The sequence below is a fragment of the Salvia hispanica genome, chromosome 2 (genome assembly GCF_023119035.1).
Source record: "Salvia hispanica cultivar TCC Black 2014 chromosome 2, UniMelb_Shisp_WGS_1.0, whole genome shotgun sequence".
Taxonomy (NCBI): Eukaryota; Viridiplantae; Streptophyta; class Magnoliopsida; order Lamiales; family Lamiaceae; genus Salvia; species Salvia hispanica.
The window spans coordinates 18,019,375-18,030,282 of NC_062966.1; the positions used below are offsets into that span (position 1 = coordinate 18,019,375).

At 39.9% G+C, this 10,908-nt stretch overlaps 2 protein-coding genes across 2 annotated transcripts; both read right to left on the reverse strand.

Moving 5' to 3' along the window:
* Positions 1-352: 352 nt before the first annotated feature.
* Positions 353-2,874, reverse strand: LOC125208081 (equilibrative nucleotide transporter 1). The gene is made up of 2 exons (XM_048107635.1): positions 2,195-2,874; positions 353-1,356 (listed from the first exon to the last, which is right to left on the reverse strand). Exons 1-2 carry the CDS (start codon positions 2,724-2,726, stop codon positions 626-628), a joined length of 1,263 nt encoding a protein of 420 aa, XP_047963592.1. The 5' UTR covers positions 2,727-2,874; the 3' UTR covers positions 353-625.
* A 3,699-nt stretch (positions 2,875-6,573) lies between these two features.
* On the reverse strand, positions 6,574-10,084 carry LOC125204058 (benzaldehyde dehydrogenase, mitochondrial). Its single transcript, XM_048102596.1, has 11 exons — positions 9,931-10,084; positions 9,479-9,613; positions 9,252-9,394; positions 9,008-9,161; positions 8,682-8,911; positions 8,368-8,457; positions 7,790-7,963; positions 7,562-7,699; positions 7,309-7,446; positions 7,160-7,221; positions 6,574-7,083 (listed from the first exon to the last, which is right to left on the reverse strand). The coding sequence occupies exons 1-11, from the start codon at positions 9,989-9,991 to the stop codon at positions 6,810-6,812; spliced, it is 1,599 nt and encodes a 532-aa protein (XP_047958553.1). The 5' UTR covers positions 9,992-10,084; the 3' UTR covers positions 6,574-6,809.
* Between the last annotated feature and the right edge of the window lie 824 nt (positions 10,085-10,908).

The window sequence follows — 10,908 nt, forward strand, 5'->3', positions numbered from 1 at the left end:
ATAATGAGAATTTTGTGCTCTTATCACAATGTTCTTTCCGAGGTAAATGCTTCAATGCACCCCCACCCGATTCCTTTACCCAGAAAATGACCCTTTTTCATGCGGGCTTCGGCAGGCTGATGCTCAAACACAGGCCACCAACATAGTCCCTACGACCCTACCAAACACAGTTGATGTCCTAAATAACATTGCTGACTGGGAGTTATCAGCACTGCCTCTAAGAGTAGGTAACTAAGAATTGAATGACTAGAGGTCTAAAGATACATGGCTCGTGATCACTAATCATTAACCGTAACAACAGCAGGCAAATCACAGAGTGTCTAGAAATCTGGGTAAGGCAAGAAAGCACAGATACTAGCAACAACCCATCAACTGATATTTGAAATGGAATTCGAGTGATATTGCAGCATGTTCTTAATTACACAACACTTCCCGTGTGAAGGCTAGGAACATTTTAAAAAACAGCATGAAGCATCAGAATAATTACAAATAAAGCACATAATTGTTATACAAACTTGACTATTTGTAGAAGCCAGGATTAAGAGAGAACTGGCTCTTACCAAAGTAGGGCGAGGCCGGGGCTAGGAGTTGGAGGCACCCAGACCACTCCAGATAAGCCGGTCACTCATAAGACCCAAAACCAGGATAGGATAGAGCCAATTGCCAGACCAACAATCAAGTACAACACCAGCACGATCCCTGCTGTCTCAGCATGCTGTAACCGGACAGTTTTGGGTGCCAAAATCATCAGGACGCAGGTAAAGTAGCCATTTGTGAGACCAAGAAGACAGGTGAGGATCATGACTGGAATTTCTGATCTCAAAATATCAGGGCCGTGCAAGCAACCATAGAAGAGAGGCAGAAACAATAGCCTTGCGAAAGTGCCACCAATAGCAGCTTTGGCATTATCCATGAGATACAGAGGAGTCAGAGTTTTACCAACCAGATCAAAGACGTTGTAACAAGCAATAAGAACAATTGGGAACCAGTCCTTCAGAATGTCAGAATGTACATCTTCTGTAATAGAACCGGGGAAAATACACAATGTCACAACATATATGACCATGATTCCATACCCATACCATTTCACGGTCCCAACAATCTCCCACAATGTCGACCTCCATAGCTTTCCAGTAAGTTCCCCTTTCTGTTCCTTCTCCTCATTTGCTGCAACCTTTTTCAGATCGTTGTAATATTTTATGACTGGAAGCTTATGTGCTACATTATAGAAAATTATGTTTAATATCATCACAACAATGCTGAAGATGAAGTAAAGGTTGGCGCTTTTTCTCAGTCCACTGGCATCTTGAGGATATATAGCCTTGGTTAAAACCCTTAATAATGACACGAGGACTCCTGCATTTGACAAATTCAATATTAACAAGGTAGCAAGAACACATTTTTAGTAACACACCTAAAATAGTGGAACCAACACCTAGGGGTGAAATTGAGCAAGGAAGTAAGTATATTAGTAGCATCTAATTTCTGAAGCTTATTCATCAAGTTGTATCCCGTTATGCAAGTGAGCAAATGTACAACCTCTTTATCTAAAGAAAAATATGTTAAATCTTTTTTTTTCTTCAGCACATAACACGGTATTCAAACAGTTGAACTTGAAAGACATGTAATCGAACTGCAAATATCATGCACCAACAATGCATTCAAACAGTTGCAAGCATTTGCAAAACAGTGTAAATCTTTGCAATAAATACCCGAGATAATGTAATTTTGGCATTACATTATAAGCAAAATAGTAAAGACAAATCATCATTGATGGAGTAATTCCGAAAGATCTCTCATCGCCTAGATAAATGAAAGAGCTTTGCCATTGATGCCTAACTATGACACAGCTGAACTAAACATGGTTGAATTTCAAAATGTGTTGAGCTAAAACAGAAGGTGAATCACATGCTTAGATTGAGTTGCAAATATAGAAACATAAACCCGAATCCACTAACCCCCAACTCAAACCAGAAACACCAGCAGATGCATCTTTGAACTAACACACAAAAAGTCAACATCACGGTTTCAATCTTGAAATTGCTAGCAATCAACTCATAAGGATGAAAACTAAAATTGGGGAACAATATGAGATCCCTAAATCCCTTGTTTACACAGAGTTGACCAAAATCCAATGCAAGTCAAAATCATCAAACAGCCAAAAGCATTTTCAATCAAAAAGGTTATTATTCACCAGAAGCTGCAGTTCCAGCCACCACAGCCTGCATATATCTCTCCGGCAGCTCCCCGGCATTCCCCACGACACCCCCCTGCACAAGGCCGTCCGCCACTCCACACAGTCCCACCACTCCCACAGTCACATAGTATGCGCCGTAAACGCCGACGCGCCCCTCGACATACCACACGTCCATCAGCGGCACCACCACCAGCGAAAGCAGGAACAGCGCGTAGCCCGCATTGATCCTCACGAAGGCGTTCGATTTGTGGGCGAAAGCGATGGCGATCAGCACCGAAGCCAGCCCCAACAGCATGTAAACCACGGCGAAGACGCGATCCACGGACGCGTCCGGGTACAGGAAGGAGAAGTAATCGACGGCGGTGATGAATGCATTCCACGGCAGGAGATAGCCTGCGCCGAGCGTGAAGTAGATAATGTATGCTAGGTGGAACGTGTCCCTGGGGATCTTCACTTGGTTGGGGCTCAGGAGCAGGGCGGCGGACTCCGAGTCTCCGTTCACCGCGGCGATGGCGGTAGTTGTACCCATCGGCGGTTTGTTAATGAATTTGGGTGATTTTTTTTAGTTGAGACGATGAGTTTGTTGCGATTGGACGAATCCTCAATTTTGGGGATTTGAGATAGTTTGTTTGGATATGGGCTATGGGGCGAATGTGAAATTTGTGGAATATGTACACGATTACTCAAGAGTCAAGTCTAAACCATGTATATATTCTACTAATCGGAGGAAACTGCATTAGAATAACAGGAGAGAAGAGATACTGTACGATTTGAGTAATCTTTTGCGTGGATGAGTTAAATCTGACGTTTCAAATGCTTATGGATTTAATTATGTCCAATTAATTTAATCATGCCCACCGCTTCGCTTCACTTTTAATGGAGGATACTGTAGTAGCACTGTAGCACATAATAATTGCCACGGGAATTGTTTATGCTACCAATTACTACCAACTAACAGTGATTGTGTCCACATTGACGAATCCAAAGAACAAAACTCGAAGAATCAGGGATAAATACAAAATAAATAATAACTAAAATATTTATAATTATTATTTAAAAAAAAGATGCAAAATATTACTCTTTCTATATATATGAACGTGAGAAAAGTTCAAGTTAAAAGCATCAATATAAAAATGTAGAAAAGTGTTAGAAAATTAAAGTGCATTATGCTATTAACAATATTGGATATCAAACTTTGGTCTTATTTATAAAAAAATAATTATTGAAAGATCAGTTATTTATTTTTAATCTAGAGTCTGGACTAAGAATTATGGCGCAACAGCACAATTGTGTTTGCAGATAAAAATATGCTACACCTATGGGCTTTAAACCTTCTTTAAAAATAGAAGCCCAATAACATTTACACTTTCATATTTTAGGCCCAACATCAAGCCTCCAACTCAATAGTAATAGCACTTCATCTCCTTCACAGATTAGAGCACTCCCACTGGGTTCCCTTAAAACTCCCTTATTTCTCCCTTATTTCTGCTACATCAGCGCCACATCAGCACCATAATTTATCCCCAGTTTTTAGCCAACTTTTAGCCAACTGCTCCAATGGTTTCTCCCTTATTTAAGCCCTTATTTCTCCCTAACTCAACATTTCATTTTTACATCATCATTTTTAATATTATTTAATTTTCCCTACAAATGTGTTTAATAAATAGATTTATAATGAACAATTCATCGTTGTATTAATCATTGGAAAATATAATACAACGAGAAAAAAAAAATTACAAATAAAAACCGCAAATAAACAAAGATTTAAAAAAAAAAAAACTAAGACGGAGGGGCCGGAGGGGCGTCGGGCTCGAGGCCCATCCTAATCTGCAGGCCTTGGATGCATTTCCAGAGGGCCGCCTTTTCTTCAGGGGTCCCGCCGCCGGTGAAGTACAGCGTGTACATCTGCGTCAGATTGGCGACATTGCTCGAATAAGTGACTTTTTCTAAGTCGATGTGGGATTCCGAACCGACTTCCGACGTTGTGCCCTTCGCCTTCTTCGCTCCCTCCGGGCGCTCGTGCGGACCATCCCCACTCAAGTCGATGTGGGCCACGCTCCCCTCGCTCTCCGAAACGCTAAGGCGCGAGCGCACCGATTTCCCGTGCAGCGCGGCGTGCATTCCCGTCCGGAATTTTGGGAGATCCTTCAGCTTATCGTAGATGTTCCAATACTTGAACCCCTTCGACAAGTACTTGCCACAATACCTCTGCATGGCCTCATCTCGGACCATATGCTCGTTCTGGCCACTGGGCATGTCCGCCAACAAGTTAGAATAAATACCGTTGAAGTGGCCGCAGTCCCTCATGAGGCGCTCCCAATGCCGACGGATCGCCTCGCTGCCATGGTCCTTCATTGAGGCGGTCTTGTGGCTCCTGTACTTCGCGGCAACCCGCTCCCGAATATGATCTCGGTCGGTAGTTCTTTGCGCTCCGCGTTCGTGACGTGTCCGCCCAGCGGTGTGGCTATCGGCTCGGACTCTTGAAGTGTGTAAGTAGTCCTTACCCGCTTCGGCCTCTCATCGGAACCCGTATCAGTCGCAGGCGGCTCGGTGGGCGTTTCTTCCACCTCGAAGTCCTCCGCGCTCGGTGTCGCGGCCTGAGATTCTTGGTCGCCTGGGGTTGATCCGGGAGTGTCGAACTGGGGCCGATACACATCGTCGGCTGGAGAGGGCATTCTGCCGGCATAGTTGAAGTACGGAGAAAGTCTCCGCGCCGGAGGAGTCTGCAAAGGAGACGGACCCACGTATGGAAGTTGGCCGGGAGGAGAACCCATCGCCAACAACGAGTGCATCCACTGCTCGTTTGCTTCATCCATGTTGGGAATTTGTGAACTCGACTCTTTCCCCTTACCCTTACCCTTACCCGAGCGGGAATTTTTCTTCCAAAAGCTCATAATTTGATGAAGATTGAAGATTGGGAGAAGAGATTGAAAATGGAGATAATGAAGATTGTGGGTGATGAATGGAGGAAGTGGAGGAAATATTTATAGGGGTGGGATTTAAAAATAGCCGTTGGCCGAAAAAAAAAAAAAATTTAAAAATCGCCGGATTATCGCCGAGCGTCGCCCACAATGGCCGGCGATCGCTCGGCGATAATCCGGCGATAAAACGAATAAACTATGCAAATTTATATCTAAAGATTGAATGTTCATATGATGCTAAAAATTTCAGTTTGAGCTAAATTAAAATTCTCAATAAAATATCAATCATAAAAATCGTCTCAAAGTTACGCTTAGAGTAACAAAATAGTTCGATGATATATAATGAAGTAATATTTTAAATGCCAGTGCTTTCAAGAAAATAATTATTGTATAATTTAATTAAATGTGAAATATTTTCTATTCTGTGTGCTATTGATTCTGATTTTATTGTATAAATAACTTCTCTTTTCTATATTTTTTTTGTTTTTCAATAAATTTTCTACATGATATAACTAGTTTATTGTTACCACTAACTAGAAATAGAGAGATATAAGAATTTTTTTTTACAAATATTGACAAAACTTTAATCACGTATAAAGTACCAGAATTTATTAGGAAATCATATAAGAAGAAATATGACATAATTCATATATCCGCGAATTCGCCAAAAATACTTTTCCAAGCTATTTGGGCATTTTCGTCCGAAAAGTGGCTAAAAAAACTTCATTTGTGATTGTACGTTAGGGCCTTTCGGCGGTTTTTTTTTTTTTTTGTTAGGGATCTATGGTGTCACAACCCAAAAAATTAGGATCTTTTGTGGCAGTTCACTCCATTCCACATTTCACTTACCTTTTCAATCTACTTTCCATTACATTTATTAAATTACGTGCTTAATCAAAATATGACAAAATTTATAAAACGGAGGGAGTACGACACTATTTTCCGTGCTCTCATATATGCTTATACATAAAATAACGCTGTGAGCGGTTGAATAAGTAACATCAATATTACAGATTACTACTCCTTTTATCCAAAATTAATAAACATGTTTTTCTATTTTGATAAGACCATAAAATTATTCTTTTTTCGTGCTACGTACTACAGTACTATACTTTGTTAATAAGTTTATTTTTTAACTCATTACTAATTATTTTTTTTATTTTTGTTACTATTTTTTACTCTCAACTCATTATTCTTGACTCTTTCTTTTGTGATCTTTCATCTATATAAGCTAAATTTGGTGCATAAAATTGATTACATGATGAGCGAGGTGACAAAAGAATAAGATAAACTAAACTAAAGAATGCATATCAAAATGATAGCCGTTCCATATAAGAAAAGAAAGAAGATGGAATATTAGGCAAAGTGACATCGTTTTGCTGTGCTATCCAAACCCATTATACAGATGGAGATCGAATAATGAAACAACTATTGATGTATTAGCAAATAACAATATGCAAATAAACTTAATCATATCTTCATTCATATGTAATCATAGACAACACACATTTTCTTTCACCAGAATACGTAGACGACTTAGATTTGCAATACAACTGATGACTGATGATGTTTATTCCTTACTGGTATACAAATGTCGAGCATTCAAGCTAAGACAAATTTCAAAGTCTATAGTCATCAAATCAAATTCATAGAGTTGCAACATTAACTTATGAATCTATGATTCAGAGAGCTCACAGCCATGCTGGGTTCTTGATAGGGGTAACAACTGCTTTCACTTGCAAGTAATTCTTGAGACCATATTCTCCCTTTTCCCGTCCGATTCCACTCATCTTGTATCCGCCAAACGGAATCGTAGCATCAAAGGTGTCGAAGCAGTTAATCCACACTGTCCCGACTTTCAATGCTCTCATCAAGGTATTTGCAGTGTCAAGGTTATGAGTGAACACTCCTGCAGCAAGACCGTATATGCTATTGTTAGCCCTCTGGATCACTTCATCGAGGTCCCTGAAATTCGCAAGAATAAATAACTAAGTCGGTTCTTCAGTTTCGTAATATTTTGCATAAAATTCTTTGAACGTACTTAAACTTCAGAATTGTTTGCACAGGTCCGAAGATCTCCTCCCTTGCAATCGGCATATCATCCTAGAACAGTTGCTAAATTAGTAACGGATGATCAATAAACTATCAAGTACCGAGTTTGTACATTTCACGCTTGACATAGCTGATTACCTTAACATTGGAGAAAACAGTTGGCTGAATGTAATATCCCTGTGTACCGTGTCTATCACCTCCAGTTTCAAGGGATGCCCCAGCATCCTGTCCAATTCTGATATACTTGAGGATCTTCTCAAATTGTTCCCCATCGATCTGAAGTTCAAGACATTGTTGTATCAGTATTGCGGACAGGATGACAAGAGACGTCCTCAACATGTAATAATGCTAGAAAATGCACCCAGGGATAAGGAAGTACGGGCAGGTTTACCTGAGGGCCTTGCTCTATGCCTGCCTTGAATGGATCCCCAACAGTACGCTTCAGGGCCCGTGCTTTTGCTTTCTCTACAAACTCATCATAAACCTTTTCATGCACGTAAGTCCTAGATCCAGCACAGCAGCATTGTCCCTGAAGAAATTTCACATGGTAGAGAATATATTGCGTAAATTTAAGCAAAAAATCAGCAGTAAAACAATGACGGGTAAGAGCAGGAGATACCTGGTTGAAAAATAGAGCAGCGTGTGCTAGCTCAACAGCTTGATCTACATCAGCATCCTCGCAAACAATAAAAGGAGATTTACCTCCAAGTTCCAGAGTAACTGGCTTAAGATTGCTTTTGGCAGCCAACTCAAGAACAATTCTTCCCGTATCTGTTGAACCAGTGAAAGCAATCTGCAAATACCAAAAGTGGGTCAAGCAAACATCAGGATATGCAGAGATATGTATTTTCTAGAGAATCTGATATTTTAAGAGCATATAGATAACGCATGATTTAGGCCATCATTATTGTTGATTTAGGCAATATAATTGGCAGTAGAATAAGTTTTCTGATCTGCTTGAACAATATAGAGGAAATGAGGCTTATTAGAATACAGAAGCTAACACTATACTTAATCTAGCAGTAGTTATAGATCGATCAAAAAGTGACAAGGATCGTATTTCTGATATTAGGAAAGAAAATAAAAGAGAGAAACTGTAGTATTGACTCTAAATCACGGCGAACAACCCTCATATGAAAAGCCATTGGCAGTGACTACATTCATGACTCGGGCAAGAACTTTATAAACCAGAAGTACCTTGTCCACATCCATGTGGCTGCAAAGAGCAGCACCAGCTGTAGGACCAAATCCAGAAACAATATTCAGAACTCCATCAGGAAGACCAGCCTGTACGAAAACAATACGAGTATCAACTACTAATTCGTCATATATATAAAGTCAACAACATTTTTTTCGACTGGGTTATGTTTGTGAATGAACAGAGGTTGACACAAAGTTGATACTTTGGTCAGTTCAAAGTTCTATATGAGCCAAAACAACTACAAATGGTAATAACAAAAATGCTTAAAAAGAATATAAAGCTAGTCTGCGGTGAAGCAAAATCAGCATACCTCATGCAATAGCTTGGACACAAGTAATGCAGACAATGGTGTCTGCTCTGCTGTTTTTAGAACAACAGTGTTGCCACAGGCCAGTGCAGGTCCAACTTTCCAAGCAAACATCAGGAGAGGGAAGTTCCACGGGATAATCTGGCCAGCAACACCAATTGGTTCGTGCAAAGTTTGAACATGATGAGGTCCATCCGCTGGAACTGTGAGGCCGTGAATCTTATCTGTCCAGCCTGTAGAAGAAACAAAATGGAAATTCACTACTAGAGTAGAAGACCAAACTAGGAGAATCCTTTAACTCGTATCTTCTCATGCATCTGAATACTCACCAGCATAATACCGAAATAATCTGGCAAACATTGGTACTTCTGTTTGAGCAGACTGTTCGAATGGCTTCCCATTATCCCAGGTCTCAAGTGCTGCGATTTCATCATTATGCTTTTCGACCAAATCAGCAAAACGTAACAATATCTTCTGTCTCCCCTGCAGCATTTGAACATGGAGAAATTAAGCACTACATGAGTTGAAATTCAGAAACCAAAGGCAGAAATGAATTGAGATAAGAAGTGTTACATAAGCCGTCATCCTTGGCCATGGCCCTTCATCAAAAGCCTTGCGTGCAGCAGATACTGCTCGATTTACATCTTCCGCGTCACCTTCTGCAACATGTGCAATCACCTCCCCAGTCCTCGGGTCCAAAGTCGGGAAAGTTTTCCCTGATTCAAACAGTGCAAAAGGTTAGCTCAAGCAGCCTCAAACACGAGTGCTTTCCTCCATAAATTCAACATCAGAAAGCTCACCTGATGCCGCATCAACAAATTTTCCATCAATGAGAAGCTGATCATATTGAACACTAACAGGAGGCTTGATTGGATTCTCATGAGCTGCAGCAGTACTGTACCGGTACACTCCTCTACCTCCATTAATTTGCTTTCCTAAAGCGAGAAACATAAGAACGTGATATCGATAAGTTAGAATGCTACATTGTTCCAGCAGGGAATCCAAATTTCAGAAATGGTCCAATTATTTGATCGTAAAGCAATTATACTTGTTTTCAGATGCTAATTGCAGATGATATCCGATTGATCAACATACATAAGTGTCAAAACAGAAATTCAAAATCAGTCATTCTCAATTTCCTGACTCTAATATAAAATTCATCAGCCAGCAATAAGATGAGTCGAGATGACGGCCTCCAAGCCCTACGTAGCTCGACGCGGATTACTTATAATTAAATGAATAGCGTAATTACCTCCGCGAAGCAAAGGAAGGGAGCGTGAAACAAGAGATGAGATTCTCCGAGCTGCCGCCATCGCCAAGCCAAATGATCACGGATCGTGAGTTATAACTGGTAATGGCGATGCTAAAATTGAGATTCGGTAAGCCAGCCGTAGTTAGGAAGAGCAGTGCCCATACAGAGATATATATACACACGTAAAGAGAGTAGGTGCGCCTATTCTTTCTCATTGATTTGGCATGTGTCACGAGCTCATGGCCCACCAAGATTTGTCACTAGGACTATTATTTAATTATTCGAATTTCCGCAATAGTACTCGTATTCAACTTTAAATTTCTTTATCTCCAAATAAATAGTAGGGAGTATTTTATAATACCACGCCATTCCTATTGACCGTTGAAAATAAATAAATACGTATTTCGGCTGCGTTGCGGGAAAGGTTGGTGGCCGCATTTTAAATGCTGTCGGCGTGCAATCCGGTCATGGGTTTTCATTTTACTAATTTTATGCACTACTACTAGTTTTTTATTTTTAACTATGTTAGCATTTTTAATTCATTTTTTATATTCTTAGTTGTTTAGGGGTGCGTTAAAATGACAACACCTCTTAAAATAACACCACACCACAATTCCTAGTCAATTATTTGTACACGTGGACGAATAATAAGCTGTCATGTGGCAATAAAAAAATGCTCAAGTCTAAAAATCTCGGCCAACAATATACTGTACAACATTGTATACAACAATTTTTTCTCGGCCAACAATATCCAACACGCTATACAACAATCTATAGATTGTTGTGTAGCGTTTATAATATTACTGTGTAGCATTTATAATATTGTTGGATATGTGGTGTCACGGTGTCACTTTAAGAGGTGTTGTCATTTTAACACAAACCTAATTGTTTATTTATATTTTATAAATAATGAAAATAAAATACTATAAAATTATTAAAAGATGATGAAATAAATAAAAAATGATTGTGACTTGATTT

What these genes read in the sequence shown, in the direction of transcription:
- LOC125208081 (XM_048107635.1), bottom strand. Translation starts at nt 2,726, where the DNA reads ATGGGTACAACTACCGCCATCGCCGCGGTGAACGGAGACTCGGAGTCC. An exon ending in GGCTGGAACTGCAGCTTCTG is followed by an intron (nt 1,357 to 2,194) that starts GTGAATAATAAC and finishes TGTCAAATGCAG; the next exon opens with GAGTCCTCGTGTCATTATTA.
- LOC125204058 (XM_048102596.1), bottom strand. Translation starts at nt 9,991, where the DNA reads ATGGCGGCAGCTCGGAGAATCTCATCTCTTGTTTCACGCTCCCTTCCT. An exon ending in GGCCAAGGATGACGGCTTAT is followed by an intron (nt 9,162 to 9,251) that starts GTAACACTTCTT and finishes CAAATGCTGCAG; the next exon opens with GGGAGACAGAAGATATTGTT. An exon ending in ATTATTTCGGTATTATGCTG is followed by an intron (nt 8,912 to 9,007) that starts GTGAGTATTCAG and finishes TTTCTTCTACAG; the next exon opens with GCTGGACAGATAAGATTCAC.